The sequence below is a fragment of the Heteronotia binoei genome, chromosome 6 (assembly GCF_032191835.1).
Source record: "Heteronotia binoei isolate CCM8104 ecotype False Entrance Well chromosome 6, APGP_CSIRO_Hbin_v1, whole genome shotgun sequence".
NCBI classification, from domain to species: Eukaryota; Metazoa; Chordata; class Lepidosauria; order Squamata; family Gekkonidae; genus Heteronotia; species Heteronotia binoei.
This window is the reverse complement of record NC_083228.1, coordinates 122,998,011-123,017,808: the sequence shown is the minus strand read 5'-3', so window position 1 is coordinate 123,017,808 and position 19,798 is coordinate 122,998,011. Positions and strand designations below refer to the sequence as shown.

The 19,798-nt window shown below is 43.7% G+C and overlaps 1 protein-coding gene across 5 annotated transcripts in view; it reads left to right on the top strand.

Annotated features, from left to right (window-relative positions):
- The window catches only part of TNIK (TRAF2 and NCK interacting kinase), a 373,221-nt gene that overhangs the window by 276,374 nt on the left and 77,049 nt on the right, over positions 1-19,798 (top strand). For 2 of the 5 annotated variants that reach the window (XM_060242508.1, XM_060242503.1), the window contains exons 13-14: positions 14,814-14,924; positions 15,938-16,024. In XM_060242508.1, the coding sequence (XP_060098491.1) occupies positions 14,814-14,924; positions 15,938-16,024 (198 nt within the window). The remainder of the gene's footprint in view (positions 1-14,813; positions 14,925-15,937; positions 16,025-19,798) is intronic. The other 3 variants (XM_060242505.1, XM_060242507.1, XM_060242506.1) reach the window with 3 other exon arrangements.

Sequence of the window (19,798 nt, the reverse complement as noted above, 5' to 3'; positions counted from 1 at the left end):
ATGCATTGGTTGAGTTTTTACCTCATCTAGTTTCCTTATTATATCAACTCCCACTAAGCAGAGGTGCCAGGATGGACAAAGCAGGTTCCATGAGATGGCATCTCTGGGCTGGTCTTCATATTCCAGCTGCTGAGTGGAGGACACTGCAAATAGCCTCTTCAGGGCAGTTGCTCCATGTGTAGAGTGGTTTACCATGTGTGTTCCCCCCCCCCACACACCATTATGTGATGAGCTCCAGGTCACTGTTGGACTGTGGAATAGTGACTCAACAGGCAGCTATTCCATATTGCAAAAGGTGCTACAGCTTGCAGCTGCCTGGTGGTGTGGCCGACACATGGAACAGACTTGCCTGTTGATTCCATAAGATGCAGAATCAGAAAATCTTTATTGCTTTTAGCCAGAGGACATTGCAAATTCCCAAGCAAAGGGTGGGGGGGAGCAAAATACAGAATTCAAGAGATCAGACCTTAAGATCAAAAATTAACTATTAAAGGAATAGAACCAAACTTTCTTACAAACTGATGATGGATTAAAAATAGTCCTAAAAACACTGACTGAAATAAGCAGTCCTGTTATTCTCAAGTAGGGTTCTGATCCACTAGATGGTAGAGTCTTTTTACCTCCTCTTGCAGCAGCTGTTCCAGAGACTAAAGCCATTGGAGGCAGGGCAACCAAAAAGGGTGCCAACAGTATGCCATTATCATGTAGCAGGCTGGGTTGAGTGAGTCTTGGACTGGTACCATATTGCACCCTTGTAAAACATTGTAGACATTTTGCTCGAGCTCGTCTCCAGTAGGCCCTTGTCCAGGTTACTAAGCCTTGGGACTACAAGATGCGGCCAAAAGAAAGAGATGCTGTTTATCCAATCTGCTCTCTTGAGACAGAATCGCTGCTCTGAATTGAGACAAAGGATGGGAGACTCTTGCCACTGAATTCTTCAATGATGGTTAAATCCTCGCTTCCAAGTTCTGTTTAAGTCTAAGAATGGCTTGGCAATGGCAGAGAAGTGAGCAAAGTGTGCCAAGTGCCAACACATTTGAAAAGTTAAAGAGCTTGCTCTGAAAGTTCTCTTGCTGTGTGCTGCTGGCACAGCACGCTAAGTTGAGTAAATGTACTTTACAAAGATTTAAATCTGTCTGTAAACCTTACTTAGTTGGTAAAAAGATGGTTCTGAAGTGGAGATGAGATGTGAGAAGTGGCATAGTCATTGATTTGTATCAGTTAGGGACCTGCTGGGAACCATGCTGATTTACCACCTATTTATTTGTTTCTTTAATCTTGGAGTGACTTACAACATTTAGAAAAAAAAATAAATACAAATACCACAGAAATGCAAATAAATGCGATAAACAGAGCAATAACACCAATTAAAACATCGACTTCACACCAAATTACTCAGAGAATTAGAACTGGACAACTCCCCAGTTCATAACATTAACCAAAGACTGCCCAAAACAAAACAGCTTTACATGTCCTTGCCCTGTTTAAAATAAATTAATGTAACTTTATGGACTGCCATACTTTTAGAAGCAGGAATGAAGCTGAATGAAATGGGACTGTTTTAGTACAGGACCCTTACCATACCACGCAGTGTTTGGAGTGCAAGAAATCCAGATGGGGGTAGATGACAGATTGCTCATTGTAGCCTCTTGGAGCACCAAAACATTTCGGCGTCAGCTCTGACACATGGAATGGCAGTGAGAAGGACAGGGCATCATCATGTGTCAGCAAATAATCAGACAAATGAGTTTGAGTAAGTGCGTACTAACAGAACAACTAAAACAATGCAATGCATTGTATAAGAAAAGTTAGTATTTCAGAGAAGTAAAAGGCTCTTTGGAATGTGCTTTTAAGTAAATGGAGGAATAAAAATTATATTGTCCACTCAAAGAGCATAGAACTGGCATCAGTGGTGGCAGGAATAAAGACCATTTGTTGGTAGGAGCATCACTGTTTAGCATTGGATGCATTTCTTTTGGGGGAAAGATGCATAGGATCTTATCTTGAATTTGGCTGTACATGTATTTCTATCTAAATATACATAAAAATGCCTATTATGCAGCAGCCTGAATAGAAAAGGCCTTCTAGTACCCTTTTAACTAGGATTTTGTCAGGATCCCTCCCATGGTGACAAAGAAATTTCTAGTTCTGTATTATTATTATTTTTTTAAAAAGATTTAGTCTGAAGTAATCATCTTAATTAAATGTTTTAAATGATGTCTGCTTGGAAACAAAGTGCCCTAATTTAATTGTTAGAGCTTGGCTTTTCAGGCATATAATAACCCACAATCTGGGTTAAAACTCTGTGGGGTGGGTTCATACAGACCCTTGGTCTGTGAGCCGCCCTGAGCCTGCCTTAGGCGGGGAGGGTGGGATATAAATAAAATAAATAAATAAATACAACCCATTTCCCCCCTATTTCCTCCAATGTGCTTCTTGGAGTCTCATTGTGGTAGGAATTGGAATGGCAGCAGGCCACAGGAGAGCCCCCCCAATACCCAGTGATAATGTGAGCCCATGGGACAGGTTGAGGCTTTCTTAAGTCTGGTGTCCTTATAAAGCATGATGAATGCTTCTGACATTTTGCTGATGGAGGATGAAGTGTGTGAAACCACACTGGATTTAACTTGATCCCAATCCCAAGGTATGCAGCTGTGATTTTTACATGAGCAAAGGCCACCTCCTCAGAACAAGTATAAAATGGGCAACAGACCCAGTCTCCTAGAATATCCTACCATTCTAATTTGGACAGCTAGCATGGCATTTGGGAGGGGCCATAGTTCACTGCCCCTGACCGGGATAACCCCTGGCTAGTCCAAATTCATCAAATCTTGGAAGCTAAGCAGGGTTGGCCCTGGATAGGAGACCAGGGAGACCAAAGAATACCAAGGAAGAGGAGAAGAAGGGGAAGAAGAAGAAGATGATGATATTGGATTTATATCTCACTCTATATATTCTGAGTCTCGGGGTGGTCCCAGTCTCCTTTATCTCCCCCCCACACCTCACAACAGACACCCTGTGAGGTAGGTGGGGCTGAGAGAGCTCTTACAGCAGCTGCCCTTTCAAGGACAACTCCTACAAGAGCTGTGGCTGACCCAAGGCCTGGATCCTGCAGCTGCAAGTGGAGGAGTGGGGAATCAAACCCAGTTCTCCCAGATAAGAGTCTGCACACTTAACTACTACACCAAACTGATCCGGAGGTAGGCAGTGGCAAACTATATCTCTGTTAGTTTCTTATCTTGAAAACCCTACAGGGTCACTGTAAGTCAGCTGTGCCTTGACAGCAAAAATAAAACAAAGCACCTCACTGAGAGAGCACATGTCTGGCTTGCAAACATTTTTAAGCACATCCGTTACCATCTTGAGTTTCATAGGATTTGCTAACATCTCTGACTGGGCCCTTGGAAACATACTTGTGTCTGAGTTAGGTAAACCTGGGATCTGACTTGGTATAAGGCGGTTTTATCAGATGCTTCAGAAGTCATTTTTTCTGCTTTTACTCTAGCAGTTTATTTATTAATTTTTCATTTTAAATTCCATTTCTATCCTGCCCTCCCTGCGAACGGGCTCAGGGCAGGTTACAGCCTAGGTTTAAAGCAATCATCATACATTAAAAACTCCAGCATTTTGACCCCTTAACAGATGACGTTCAGTGATATCAGCTATTTCTGTAGTGTCCCAATAATATTCAATATAAAAAATGGTAGGTGCTGTGCTCTCAGGTTGACTGAAAAGGTTGTTACGATGACATGCACAAAAAGCATAATTTTTTAAAATGTTACAGTACTATCAAAATTGAGAAAATTAAACTGCACTCATAGTAAGAGGGCAGCAGTGCTCATCGTGCCCCCTTGAAAGTTTTCCAAAGGTTTGGGAGGGGGGTTGTTTGTTTGTTTCCTGTTACTTAAAGGAAATAAGGCAAAAAACTGGCCAGATTTCTGTTGCCAGGAAGTTCCCTCTCTGTGTATGGGGTGTGATCTTCAAATCAGTCACTTAAGTTCTTCAGTTGCAGTGGCTGGTTTGAAGAGAACCACTCAAGGAATATCTCCCAATTGCACCCTCATCATCTGTTTGACTAACCAGTTCATCTCTCCAGCTGTTCCAGCCTTCCGTGACTCGATTATTCTTGCAGTCCCCAAGGGAGTCTAGCTTAGCAGAATGAATTCTTCAAAATTCTTTTTTTGAGCTGTGTCCAGGAGGCTTACGCCTTCCAACAGCTTCCCTCATCAATATTTAAGAGCTGTCACAGTGGACGTGAGAGAAAAGAAGCACCTTTTTGGCTTGTAACAAGAAAGTGAAATGACTGAGATGTGGTTGGGGGGGAGCTTGCCCCGAAGCATCACCTGTGAAGTTGTGTAAATAACCTGATAATGAATTGGTGGCCTTGCCTCCTATGAATAATAGATCCATGTTCTGTGAACATAACTTGGTAGCCTCAGAGCCAAGGGAAATGAAGAGAATATTTTTGTAGAGAAACAAAGGAGAAAGGAAGAACATTATTAAAGAAGGGAAGATAGAGTTCTGATTCTGTGACTGGAAAAACAGAAATTTTCCTCAGTCTTTAAAGAGACACTGAATAATCTCACTTGGAGTTTTTGAAACTGGCTGTCACTGGGGTGAAGGTGGATGAGAAATCAATGTGGGGCTCAATTCCTCGTGTGCTCTGTTACACCTTATGACCAAAAAACAAAAACATGTATGTGACTTTATGAAACCATGCAGACCAAACCAGGAAAGAACAAATTTGTCTATTTCTTCTTCCGTGATTTACTTAAGTTTTTTTTTTATTTTCGTGCAATCTGATATATATTTTAAAAGACCTTTTGCATGATACAATTTAATCTTTTTTGTAAGCTGTCTTGGATGATTTAGATTGACTGTAAGGCAGAATAGTATGGCTTATTTTCAAACAAATAAATATTGTATCAACATATGTATTATTAATCCAACAGCAGCCAGAATGAAATGTACATTAAAAATCCAATCCTAGAGAGAAGACATGTAATATAAAAAAGAGGGCTCTAGGCAGCATCTGCTCTGTGAACCCACCTTCACTACTGAATTGACAATCATACCAGCCAATCAAATGCTGGGGAAAGCCTCTCAGTCACTGCTTCTCCCTTAATATTTCAACTGGGTAAAAACAAACACAGCACCCTGCAGCTGGCTGCTTGGTCCAATCTCATGATTCTTTGTTAACTTTCCCGATCCTGAATCTGGAAAACCTGGGAGGCAGGAACAAATTGGCGGTGAGGTGTTACTGATGACTTGGTATGCTTGTCTGTGAGTTCAGTTGTGAAGTCCTGCTTGGAATGGAAAATATGCTGTGACTACCCCTCATGATGTCTGTCTTTTCCCATTGCAAGAAGCACGAGCATGAAATTCAAGGTTAAGCAAAATAAGCGTAGTCAAATATATGGCATTTTTAACAATAAAACAGGCAAGTTGGCCAATTTTGTGCTGAGTTTTGTCAATATATGTCTGGTGTGCGATACCGCTGTATACTTTCAACTTGTGAATTTCAAAGCTTGATCTTCCAGCTGTGGGTTACAGACATATTTCATATTTATGTCTCTTTCTAGGATTGTACTTTTAAAATATACACTAAGTTCTGACTGTGATCTAGGTTTACATATTCATTGTAATCTTCGGGGTGCTTTCCTTGTTGGCTGCAGAAGCGGAGCAGCCCGTGGAGACCACGGAACCAGTTTTTCCACAAGTCATAAAACCTGTGGGAGGAAAAAAATAGCATGATTTTGATGAACAGTTAAGCCTCTGTCAGCTTCTGTATCAGTAGAATGGAAGGTGTTGATTCTCCTCTTTCATGCTACATAAGCATATGGAAATTGGCTTTAACATTCTGAAAAAGGCCAAACTGTTTATATTTTATGCTGCAGACATGCTATTAAGCAGTGGAGGATCAGCCTTATGCACAGAGCCATTTGATAATGCAGTCAGAACATTTGGCAGCTGAGGTCATTGTGTCATTTAAGGCCAGAGAGATGCTTTTGGTTGGTTTCCAAATATTCTGGGTTTCTAAAGCTTTTTACATCAACCTGTGGCTTGAACAGTTGGTGGGGAGCTCGAATCTAGACTTCTGGCTTTGCTGTGTTTCCTACTGGATAAGGTATACTTATAAGTATACTTGCAAAATGTTCACCACAGTGACATGCGGTTGTGTGTATTTAGATAAGGGCTTGTCAGTTGGAAAGACCATGGGAGGTTCACAGAGACCCTGCAAGATAAGAACATAAGAGAAGCCATGTTAGATCAGGCCAATGGCCCATCCAGTCCAACATTCTGGGCGTTTTCGCACTTACCTTTTACTGGCACGAACACCCTCCTCACGCCGGCGGATCTGCAGGGATTTCCCACCAGAAGCGCCGGCGCAGCCAAAAGAGCTGGAAGCTTCCGTCGCGGAGCCAGCTCAAACGTTTTCCTGCTTCTTGGCGGTTTCCGTTTGAGCTGGCTCCGCGACGGAAGTTGCCGGCTCTTTTGGCTGCGCCGGCGCTTCTGGTGGGAAATCCCTGCAGATCCGCCGGCGTGAGGAGGGTGTTCGCGCCAGTAAAAGGTAAGTGCGAAAACGCCCTCTGTGTCACACTGATGGACCGCTGCTCCATATTTTTATCTAACCCCCTCTTGAAGGTGGCCATGCTTGTGGCCGCCACCACCTCCTGTGGCAGTGAATTCCACATGTTAATCACCCTTTGGGTGAAGAAGTACTTCCTTTTATCCGTTTTAACCTGTCTGCTCAGCAATTTCATCGAATGCCCATGAGTTCTCGTATTGTGAGAAAGGGAGAAAAGTTCTTCTTTCTCTACTTTCTCCATCCTATGCATTATCTTGTAAACCTCTATCATGTCACCCCTCAGTTGACGTTTCTCCAAGCTAAAGAGCCCTAAGCGTTTCAACCTTTCTTCATAGGGAAGGTGTTCCAGCCCTTTAATCATTCTAGTTGCCCTTTTCTGAACTTTCTCCAATGCTATAATATCCTTTTTGAGGTGCGGCGACCAGAACTGCACACAGTACTCCAAATGAGACCGCACCATCGATTTATACAGGGGCATTATGATACTGGCTGATTTGTTTTCAATTCCCTTCCTAATAATTCCCAGCATGGCGTTGGCCTTTTTTATTGCAAACGCACACTGCCTTGACATTTTCAGTGAATTATCTACCACGACCCCAAGATCTCTCTCTTGGTCAGTCTCTGCCAGTTCACACCCCATCAACTTGTATTTGTAGCTGGGATTCTTGGCCCCAATGTGCATTACTTTGCACTTGGCCACATTGAACCGCATCTGCCACGTTGACGCCCACTCACCCAGCCTCAACAGTTCCCTTTGGAGTTCCTCACAATCCTCTCTGGTTCTCACCACCCTGAACAATTTAGTGTCATCCGCAAACTTGGCCACTTCACCGCTCACTCCCAACTCTAAATCATTTATGAACAAGTTAAACAGCATGGGACCCAGTACCGAGCCCTGCGGCACCCCACTGCTTACCGTCCTCCACTGCAAAGACTGCCCATTTATACTCACTCTCTGCTTCCTATCACTCAGCCAGTTTTTGATCCACAAGAGGACCTGTCCTTTTACTCCATGACTCCATTACTCCAAGATCTTGAACTATGATTTCTTCCCCCTCAGGGTAAGAGGGAAATCGACTTTTGCACTCACTACAGCACTGTCCCCAAGAACAATGTTCTCTCTCCCCGCAGAAGTAAGTGCTGGCAAATAAAGGGTAGTATTCATCATACCACTGAGGTAAAAGGTTAGCTTATTTCCTGTCTCTGGTGATCCAACCTATGTGAACCCAGTCCTCTCTCATCTGCGTAGTTATTAAATACTGGGTTTAATACTGGGTTTAGAAGAGCCCCATGGCGCAGAGTGGCAAAGCTGCAGTACTGCAGTCGGAGCCCTCAGCTCACGACCTGAGTTCGATCCCAGCAGAAGCTGGTTCAGGTAGCCGACTCCAGGTTGACTCAGCCTTCCATCCTTCCAAGGTCGGTAAAATGAGTACTCAGCTTACTGGGGGGAAAGTGTAGATGACTGGGGAAGGCAAACCACCCCGTAAAAAATCTGCCGTGAAAACGTTGTGAAAGCAACGTCACCCCAGAATCAAAAACGACTGGTGCTTGCACAGGGGACTACCTTTACCTTTTACTTTTTGATGCATTCGAGCCGGGGTCCCCAACCCCTGGGCCATGGGCTGGTACTGGTCCATGGCCTGTTAGCAACCAGGTCGTGAGTTGTATAATTATTTCATTATATATTACAATGTAGTAATAATAATAATAAGACGACGACATTGGATTTATACCCTGCCCTCCACTCCAAATCTCAGAGTGACTCACAATCTCCCTTACCTTCCTCCCCCACAAAAGACACCCTGTGAGGTGAGTGGGGTTGAGAGAGCTCTCCCCAGAAGCTGCCCTTTCAAGAAGAGCTCTGCAAGAGTGATGGCTGACCCAAGGTCAATCCAGCAGCTGCAAGTGGAGGAGTAGAGAATCAAACCCAGTTCTCCCAGATAGGAGTCCACACACTTAACCACTACACCAAAATAAAGTGCACAATTGTATCATTCCGAAACCATTGTCCCCTTCCCCCTCCCCCCCGCGCTCTGTGGAAAACCACAAAACCAGTTCCTGTTTGAACTCTAATGCAGCGGTCCCGAACCTTTCGGGCACCACTGCATTAGAGTACAAACAGGAACATGCTTTGTTGTTAACTGCATACTAAGACAAGATGGTGGGGCCGTGACCCCACTTATATGCATGCAAAAGAACCACCCCCAGAATCCCATACTAAATCATGGTAGTCAAGTTTCACGGCAAGACTGCTCATTGGTTACTGCTTAGCATCCGGATCTATAGATGTTTCAAAGAGTCTCTAGCGGGGTCCCACTGCTGCCCAGGCATGCACGAAAACTTCCCACCAAACATAAAGTCCAGTACATAACAATAGTACTGCCCCTTCATCCATATGAAGAAGAAGAAGAATTGCAGATTTATACCCCGCCCTTCTCCCTGAATCAGAGACTCAGAGCAGCTTACAATCTCCCATATCTTCTCCCCGCACAACAGACACATGAGGTGGGTGGGGCTGAGAGGGTTCTCACAGCAGCTCTGCCAGAACTATGGCTAACCGAAGGCCATTCTAGCAGGTGCAAGTGGAAGAGCGGAGAATCAAACCCGATTCTCCCAAATAAAAGTCCACACACTTAACCATTACACCAAACTGACTCTCTTTGGCCACATACTGGGTTCTGTTAGTTGATTGCACTAGAGTGCTATGTTGTGTTGGGAACTGCCTGAAGCTACTAGAAAAGGAGAGCAAGTGGAGTTGGGGAGAGACTGTGGCTCACTGATAGATACATCATTTGCTTTTTGCACTGAAAGTCCCAGATTCAGTCCCTGGTACCTCTACTTAGCAGGCATTAGGAAGAGCCTTTCTGTCCCTGAGACCTCAGAGAGCCACTGCCAGTCAACTAGATGGATCAATGGTCTGACTCATTATGAGGTGGCTTGATGTACTCTCCTAAGTCAATGCAGCTTTAGAATGTATACAGATATGGAAGATGACATCCATAATAAGGGAGTTTTCATTGGAAGGGTAATTAGAAGTGACATTAAAGGAGGAAATATGGCTAGATAGGAGGATAGACTAAAGGGGAAGGAGGATTGCAGTTGAAAGCTTGTTTCAGTGCAGGATAAATACATCTAATTCAATAGCATGCACCTTCTGGAATGGAAAATGTTGCGTGCACAAGCAGCAGTAACTGCCAGTGTTCCCTCTAAGCTGAGTTAGCATGAGCTAGCTCACAATCTTTTAGACTTTGGCTCACACATTCGCTGTCTTAGCTCAGGAAGGATGGCCCCAGGGCAAACGAATTACTGCAGTAGCCAAATTGCTCGCGCATAACTTTAATGCCAGGTGCTCACAAGGTAGACTTTTTGCTCACAGGACTCTACAGCTTAAGGGAGCATGGTGCTTTGAACACAGGAATTCAGTAATGAAAAATTCAGAAGTCCTAACACCCCCCCCCCAGCTTTTTTTCACTACTGCCATTTAGAGGGCAGAGTAGTCTGTCTCCAAAGTCAGTTTCTTAGGTGAAAAAACCCCCAGTCATGACAGCGTAATTAAAACTGGAGCAGCAGAGTATTTTACTTTTGATATCTGATTGGTACATACAGTGTGGGGCCTAATTCATACATTAGCTTCTGAGTCCTGCTGTAGCCCAAAATCACACCCTCATTTGGCTGGGCTCAGTAGAGATCTAGTAACGTGTATTTAGCAGTCATGAAAGCCACTTGGATTGCAAGATTGCTTCCCATGCACGGACAGCATTTCTAGCAAGACAGCTGCGGTGCAGAAAGGAACCAAGCCATCTAGGCAACTGAAGTGGTTGGTGCTTTCCTATATTACTAGTACATTTTGAAGTACAGTTATAGGGAAGAGACTGTTCAGCAGCAGCTGTACTGCATCAGTAGCACATAAACCAAACTGTGTATCAGCTTATAGGTGGCATTGTTACTATGTGCACTGGATTGGGTTGGAGGATAGAATATCTTTCCTCTTTTGCATACTTTAAAACAAAGCACAGAATCAGATGAACACTCCAGCACTGGCTTTGCACAGAGCGGGGGATGCTTCATTTTGAGGGAGAAAATGGTTCATGAAGTACAGGGGATATAGCATGGAGAAAAGGGGAAGCTGTGAGTGGATCCACTTTGCACGGTTTAGAGTTGCCAGCTCCAGATTGGGAAGTACTTGGAGATTTTTTTGGGGGGGGGGTGGAACCTGAGGAGGGCAAGATTTGGGGCCTAATGCCACGGAGTCCATCTTCCAAAGTGGCCATTTTCTCCAGAGGAACTGATCAACGTTGCCTGGAGATCAGTTGTAATCCCAGGAGATCTCCAGTCTCCACCTGGAGACTGGCAACCCTATATAATAGGTGTAACTGAGCAATCTAGCACCAGAGTTGCATTCTAACGTTGGGCAATAGCTTCACAACAGAAAGGGAAACCATAAGAGACAGGACTGGATCTACATGTTTTTTGAGGAGGGGCAAAATTAAAAAATGATGCCCCCTTTTGGGTCATTTTGTCTTATGGTCCCATAGAATACAATGGACTCCATGACCAATTTGGCACACACACACCCCGGTCGGAGCCTGTGGCAAGCACTAAGTGGATGACACTAAATTGTTCAGGGTGGTGAGAACCAGAGAGGATTGTGAGGAATTCCAAAGGGATCTGTTGAGGCTGGGTGAGTGGGCGTCAACATGGCAGATGAGGTTCAGTGTGGCCAAGTGCAAAGTAATGCACATTGGGGCCAAAAATCCCAGCTACAAATACAAGTTGATGGGGTGTGAACTGGCAGAGACTGACCAAGAGAGAGATCTTGGGGTCGTGGTAGATAACTCACTGAAAATGTCAGGACAGTGTGCGATTGCAATAAAAAAGGCCAACGCCATGCTGGGAATTATTAGGAAGGGAATTGAAAACAAATCAGCCAGTATCATAATGCCCCTGTATAAATCAATGGTGCTGTCTCATTTGAAATACTATGTGCAATTTTGGTCACCGCACCTCAAAAAGAATATTATAGCATTGGAGAAAGTTCAGAAAAGGGCAACTAGAATGATTAAAGGTTTGGAACACTTTCCCTATGAAGAAAGGTTAAAACGCTTGGGGCTCTTTAGCTTGGAGAAACATCAACTGCGGGGTGACATGATAGAGGTTTACAAGATTATGCATGGGATGGAGAAGGTAGAGAAAGAAGTACTTTTCTCCCTTTCTCACAATACAAGAACTTGTGGGTATTCAATGAAATTGCTGAGCAGTCGGGTTAGAATGGATAAAAGGAGATACTTCTTCACCCAAAGGGTGATTAACATGTGGAATTCACTGCCACAGGAGGTAGTGGCAGCTACAAGCATAGACAGCTTCAAGAGGGGGTTAGATAAAAATATGGAGCAGAGGTCCATCAGTGGCTATTAGCCACAGTGTGTATATATATGTGTGTATATATATGTGTGTGTGTGTGTGTGTGTGTGTGTATATATATATATATATATATAAAATTGGCCACTGTGTGACACAGAGTGTTGGACTGGATGGGCCATTGGCCTGATCCAACATGGCTTCTCTTATGTATGTTCTTAAGCACCCCCCTCTGCTCCCCCCATCAGATCCGGCCCTGCTAAGAGAGGAGGCAACGGGCAAAACTTCAGTTATAGCAATGTACTAGGAAATGTTGTTTCAGGAAAGACTGCTGGGGCCAAACCAGATATGTGGTTTTTTAAAGAGTTCCCCACAGCCACACAACAGATAGACACTGCAGGAAGAAGAAGGATTCCTGCCTTCCTCTTTAGGGTGGAGTTATTTTCCAATTTTTGCTACTCTGCTTGCACAAAATACTCCCAAGTAGAGAACAATGGGAAGGGGAGAATTTTGGTGCAGGAAAATGGCTGGGGGAGAGAAGACAGAGGCCTTTCCTCCCCCCACACAGCGTTCTATGCTAGAAAAGGGCTCTCATTTATTTTTTTAAACAGCCGTTCCCTGCAGCTGCTATGTGGCTGTGGGGAACCCAGACCCAGCTCTTCAAAAACCTGAATGTGTAGCTTGGCTCTTGGGAAGTAAGTGCTTCAAAAAAGAGGGAGAGGCATTGCACTGGCAAAGCTGTAGAATGCTATTTTAGGGGTGAAAAGAAGTTCAGGATGTAGTCTATGGAATATTTTAAGCTAAAAGAGCAAAGAACAAAAGCTAGCCGGACAGCTGTTTGTTTTGGGTGGTAGGCGGACTGCATAATGCCGCCACTAATGAAGGATCTTACACATCTTCATTTCTCTTTCAAGACACATAGGCCCAATTGTAGCCACATCTCATCCCCGGCTGCAATCAATACGGAGTATGCCTTGCTCAGAAGACCCGAGTGGCATGTAATTATGAGCCTGTATTGATTTCCCTGCAAAGAAGTTGCTAACAGACCAAAAGCAGCTTGACTTTCAAATGACTGGACTAACAGTCTTTTCTTTCCCTGAGAAAATTAACATGGTTTGGTGAAAGTGCTGGACTTCAAAGCTAGTTGTTACAAGCACACAAGGATCCTCCCCCTTTTACCAAATCTCAGCCTCTTGAGAGATGCCTTCAGTGCTTCCTGGTGCATCCTATTCTGACTGCCTTGGAAAAGACTGAGGAGGACCCAATGCATAAGGCTCCACAGGAAGCTGCATCTGCCCCACAAAGCTTTTGAGTCCCTTCCTTCGGGCTGCCCAGCAAGGTTCATCCCTCTGTTTAGGGTGGGGAGTTCAAAAGCAATCAAATGCAAATTGATGCTGGCAAGACAAAAGGGGTTGAGGAAAAACCCAAGACATTTACTGTGGTATAGTAGTTAAAGTGCTGAACTAGGCTCTGGGAAACTCAGGCTCAGATCCCTACTCTTCCACAGAAGCTTCCTGGGTGACCTTGGGTCAGTTAAGCACACTCAGACTAACCTATCTCACAGGATGTTTGTTGTGGGGACAAAATAGAGGAAGGGCAAAAGTTTATCCATTCTGGGATTTTCTTTTCCTCTTGGGATGAGCAGAAAGGATCGTCAGAAATATTCTCCAACTTTACAACAACCAGATGTCCAAGCCATGCCGTTGTATGAGATTATGTTAATTGTTTATTAATTTTGGAGGGTTTGTCACTCAGAATGCTGGGCTTTGGGCCATATTTGATTCTTATGTATACGTGTCCTTCAGAATTATGTGACAGCAGTTGAGCTTGTTTGTCTGTTTGTTTGATTGCTTGTTTGTTTAAGATTTGTCTATTATGCCACCTCTTCATAGTCCTGCTCATGGCATCTTACAATTAAAACCACATCCCAGTATTAAAAACAAGCCATTGGACATAGTTGCCTTCCTTGAAGCCAGGTGCTTTGTTGTGTGTGCTGAATTCCCACTGAATAGGGAAGGACTGGGGCTGGGTGGTAGAGCATTTTCTTGTAATAAAGTTGGTCCCAAGTTCATTCGCCAGCATCTTCAGTTTAAAAAAAAATATGGTAGCTAATAGAAATGCATGTGAAAGACCTGCACCTGAGAACCTGAAGAGATACTGATAAAGTAGACACTGCTGACTTTGTTAGGTAGTGATTTTACTCCTATATAAGCAACATCATGTGTTTACATGAACTGGTATTTTTCAGGAGAGTTCTGAAATAATGCCCAATCTATTGGCCCTTTTATGGTGGTGGAAAATGCCATCAAGTTGCAGACTATTTATGGCGACCCTGTAGGGTTTTCAAGGCAAGTGATGAACAGAGGAGGTTTCCCATTGCCTCCCTCTGCATAAGAACATTGAACTTCCTTGATGGTCTTTCATCCAAGTATTAACCAGGGCCAGCCCTGTGTTACTTCTGAGATCTAATGGGATCAGGCTAACCTGGATTGCCCAGGTCATGGTGGTCCTTTCATACTACTTCCTGTTCTGCTCCATGGTTCATGACATGCAAGAAGTTCCTACTGAACTTCTTCCTCACTCTGCAATGTAATCAGCCATTGGTGTGACTTTTGATCCTTTCTACTCCCTCCGATGGAACACGCTAGTTAACAATAAGATGCCTACTTTCTTGCATTATGTTGTTCTGTTGGGAAAAGTTCCCCCATATGGTATTACACAAAGATAGGCCAGGTAACTTTGGGAGCTCTTCTGGCACTACAGTGCTGATCTTATGCATTTGGAGGCCCAATTTTATTTGTGCCCGCATATATCTCAAGAGTTTATCTAGGCTTTGTTTGCTTACTTTTGGAACTTGCTTCCATAGCAGCAAAGAAGAGAGAAGGAATTACGGAAGCAGCAAGAGAGAGAACAGCGCCGGCATTATGAGGAACAGTTGCGTCGAGAAGAGGAGAGGAGGCGTGCAGAGCATGAGCAGGTAACCCAAACCAGCTCCTGGTGGAATATGCTTTTTGTGCTGTTTTTCAAGGTCAACCACAGTGTGTAAGCAACAGGAAGCTGGAGGCCATCATGACTCTCCTCCAAATTGGGGAAAGTGTTCAGATTCTGCATGAAAAAACCCCCACAATTATGAGAATCAGCATCATCTTCTCCCTCCCCCCCCTGCTTTCAATCATCATAGGATGGAAGACAGTAGGATAAAGTTGGATGCAAGCAACTGAAACTGCTGCCCCCTTGAGGTCTACTCATCCCCCATTCTTGCGCCAGATCTTTTATTGGATGTTGCCATACATTCAGCTGCCATCTCCATTCTCGGAGACAGCAGGGTGTGGTTTTTTATTTTTATTTATTTCTTCATTAACAGCAAACCCAAGGAGAATGCTCACTGGCTGGATTGATGTGATTATTATTTCCCCTGTGGAAGAACTATGTGTTTGAAACATGTTGGTATCAATTTGGCATTAAAGCAGGTTGTCCCCCTTGTTTGTTTCCTCTGTCTTTTGGGCATGTGATGTGACTCTCCCCCTGCTTGCAGAATCTGGGTAACAGTAACACAAAAAAATGCTGCTTTTTAAAAGGGACACAATGCACATACCCCTAAATATAATCATTGGTTTTATCCTGCAGATCTGTTTTGCAAATGTCAGCACTTTCCTCTGGTACAAGATGCTTCCTCTAAAGGCAGGAGGCTGTTGAGCCATCTGCATCAGGCAAAGTCCCTTTCACTGGAGGAGAGTACTGCTGTTCATGGAATTTATCCATGGGCAGGATCTTCCGCCTTGTCCTTTATTTTGAGATATTCTTTCCATAGTTCTTCCAAAATTAAATGCCACCAAATAGATTACCTGATACTTACATGACAGTCACCTGTAATGAATTGAGTCCTCTTAGCCTTTCTGCCATTTCTTCTTCTCATACAGTCACTCCTTTCTCTTTGGAATTATGGTTCTTTTCTCTCTCTCTTGTTTTTCCTGCTGCCTGCATCTCCAGGAATACATCAGGCGACAGTTAGAGGAAGAGCAGAGGCAATTAGAGATCCTGCAGCAGCAATTACTGCAGGAGCAAGCTCTACTTCTGGTAATGGGGGAGGCAGGGTACTTGTGTTGCATCCTTCACCAGTCCTTTTCTGTGTGTTGTGTGACTGCTTGCATCTACTTGTGCCTTGGAAGGTTACCACCTGTTGAGCCAGTCCCATCTGGGGAAAGACAAAAGAAAGAAAGAAAAAGAAAGAAACTGCTCCCACTATACTTCTCCAAACATGTGTATGTTAATTTGCTCCAAAATTGGAATCTTTGATGTATATTTACATTTCTATGCACACTCAAGGGTTTAGGGACACTGACCAGTAGGAGGGTTAGACGGGTGGCCCAAAGGCTGGCTGTTGTCCGTACAGGAATTTTAACTGGCCCTTGCTGACCCTTCCAAATTTGAATCTGGATGGAGCTAAAATGTTTTGCCTCCCCCATCTCTTGCAAACAGAAGAAAATTGTTTTGGGTATATGAGACAGATTCCAAATGCTAATGCTGTATCTCTCTTTGGGATTTTGTCTGCAATGTCGCCAGCATATAATCAGAAGGCCATTAGTGCTATGCGATAGGTGGATCTGCCAAGGTCATTTCAAAATAAATTGTTTGGCCTTTGTTGTTTCTTGCTCTTGAATATGTTTGGGATCAAACTGCAAACCCCAGTGAATTCTAACATTTCCTGTGGTATATTTTCCTGCGTATACCTGCAGCAATGAGTTTATGTAAGTTAAAAACATTCTGTTTTGAAAAGCAAAAGCATGCTTAGAATACAGGCCCCTTTATGACAGTAGTTGCTTGGGATGCACCACTCATGAACAGGCCCAAAATTCTTCCTAAATCATCTGTGGTCTGAATCATAGAGCGAGAGGTACTACCGGCAGTGCTCTTAGCACCTTTGGCCCATCAATAGCGAGGCATGTGTGCTCTGATCCAGTTGACTCCTATGAAGAGTCTCTATTGGCAAAATGGAGGCTACCCATGAGTGTATGCTTTAAAACAAAACAAAATCCAAAATTCCATGACACAAAATAGTTGCGGCTTCAAAAACTCTGAAGTGGTAACCATAAAAGAAATGTGCGTGTGTGTGTGTGTGTGTGTATATGCGTGTTTGTGTGTGAAGTCTCCTGCTGAGGAGCTGTTTTGTCTCCTCTCTTCCATTGAACTCCTCACCAAATAAATGTCCAGTTGCCCACCATGCTTTGTTGTATAATGTTAGCTCCTTCCTCAGGTATGAACATAGCCAGGCTCTGAATGTTTTTATTGCTTAAAAAAAAAAAACCACCCAGTGATCTCCCTCTAAGCTGTGGAATCCTGTGAGCAAAAATTCTACTTTGTGAGCTACTGGCATTAAAGTTGTGAGCTATTGCATAAATTAATTTGCTCTGAGGCCATTTTTCTTGAGTGAAGACAAAAATGTGTGAGCAGGAGACTAAAAAACTGAGCTAGCTCACACTAACTCAGCTTAGAGGGAACATTTGCTGATCAATCATCCTGTGGTGTGTATGCGTTTATCTCCACAGACTGCCTTTAGAACGGTCTCTCATTTTACAAAAGGGACAGGCGGCTTCTTGGGCCTGCTGTGTTTATTGCAGAGCAATTAATTGAAAGCCACTGGCAGCGTGTGCCCGAATACAATTTAGCTAAAATGTACTTGCTCTCTGTAAGCTCGGCTTGGTTTTATGGAGTTTGGTGGCATATTTCATTGCAGACTGCTTAGCTTTTCCATTCTGACAGGAACGTTTTGAGTTGCCTTTTCATGCTGTTTATATTTTTGACATCTTTTATTGGTGAACATTCTGCATATATTCTCTTTTTGCCTCTCTCTTTCTCTCCAGGCTGAAATTATATATCCATCAGTATTTTGGATGTGAATTGACTTTCTTTTTTTTATATTAAAGAAAGCTGTATAATCAGTGCTGCTCCTGAGATATTCCCAAAGGCAAACGGATGCCTTCTGTCTCTCTTCCCCATTAGTGAGGACCTAGAAATTCTGAGAAGTTACCTTTGCCAGGGGTCTTTTTACCCAGCATGCTGCTTTTCCTCTCATCAGCCACTGAGAAAAGCTGCACCTTCTATAAAGGATCAGTTAATGCCAACAAGATTATCACTCTGGAGGCTCAGAACTTCCAGGGCCTAAAAAATGACGAATTGGGCACCAAAGGAAACAAACAAGATTACCTTAAAATAAGTTGTTTTAAAGGAGACTTGGGTCCATTGGGGAGGGGCTGTGGCTCAGTGGAAGACCCTCTGCTTTGCATGCAGAAGGTCCCAGGGTCAGTAACCAGTAGGGTTGCCAATCCCCAGCTGGGGGCAGGGGATCCCCTAGTTTGGAGGCCCTCCCCCTGCTTCAGGGTCATCAGAAAACAGAGGTGGGAGGAATGTCTACTGGGCACTCCATTATTCCCTATGGAGACCAATTCCCATAGGGTATAATGAAGAATTGATCTGTGAGTCTCTGGGGCTGTGGGGGACTGTTTTTTCAGTTAGAGGCACCAAATTTGCAGCATAGCATCTGGTGCCTCTTAAAACACCCTCCAAAAATTTCAAAAAGATTGGACCAGAGGGTCCAATTCTGTGAGCCCCAAAAGAAGGTGCCCCTCTCCATTATTTCCAGTGGAGGGAAGGCATTTAAAAGGCATGCAGTCCCTTTAAATGTGATGGCCAGAACTCCCTTTGGAATTCAATTATACTTGTCACACCCTTGCACCTGGTTCCACCCCCAATGTCTCCTGGCTCCACCTCCAAAGTCCCCAGATATTTCTTGAATGGGACTTGGCAACCCTAATCCCCAAAACTTCCAGTTAAAAGAACCTGGCAGTAGGTAATGTGAAAGACTTCTGTCTGAGACCCTGGAGAGCCTCTAACAATCTGAGTTGACAATACTACCCTTGATGCACCAAAGGTCTGGATTTGGTATAAGGCAGCTTCAGGTGTGTTGATGTGAGTGTTTTCATGGATGGAAAGATTTCTAGATCACAGCTCTCTCGCCTCCCTCTGCAACCCAAATCCCCCCCCCCCCCAAAAAAAATACTGCCTATTGAAGTTTAGGTTAGGTTTTTTTGATTTATATCCCATCCTCCCCACCAAAGCAGGCTCAGGGCAACTCACAAGTTCACAATGAAACAGTAATAAAACACTGACTGGAGTTAAACATTAAGTTTAAAACAATTACGTTAAAAACAATTCAGGTGCTAATTTCAATACAATTTAAAGATGGCATTCAGTGGTCTTAAAACATCTATTCAGTTCTAATATCCTTGGCGATGGCCATCATTTGAGTTAAATGCTAGCTAGAAGATAACGGTTCCCAGAAATAGCATTTGGTGTGGCATTTTGAGCTTCAAAAGAGGGGCGAGACAAGAAAATGATCCTCCACAGACAGAAATCCTTTGCTGGATCCATGGCATTAGCTCTTCACTTTTTGTGTGCCTGAGCTATGACGTGAGGGTGATATTTGCAAAATGTATTGAGAGCCAGAGAGAGACTAAATTTTCTTAGTGTAGAGGTCTCATTTAGACTGAATATGTAAACTGACTTCTGTATTGAGCTGTCTCCCACTAGAACCCTGGCTTTGTATCAATGGATTTCTAAAACTGACACTTCATATAGGTGCTGACAAGAGATTAAGTAGAGACTGAGGTTGTGGAGGACCAGTGCAAAGTGAACATCTAATATCATAGAGCTGGAATGGGCCAGAAGCTCATCAGGTCCAATCTCTTACCCAAAGGAAATTGGAAGCTGGAGCATCCCTGACAGGTGGCTATTCAGCCTTTCTGCTTGACCACCAGCAAGGGAACACCCCTCCACATGGTCATTAGCCCAATC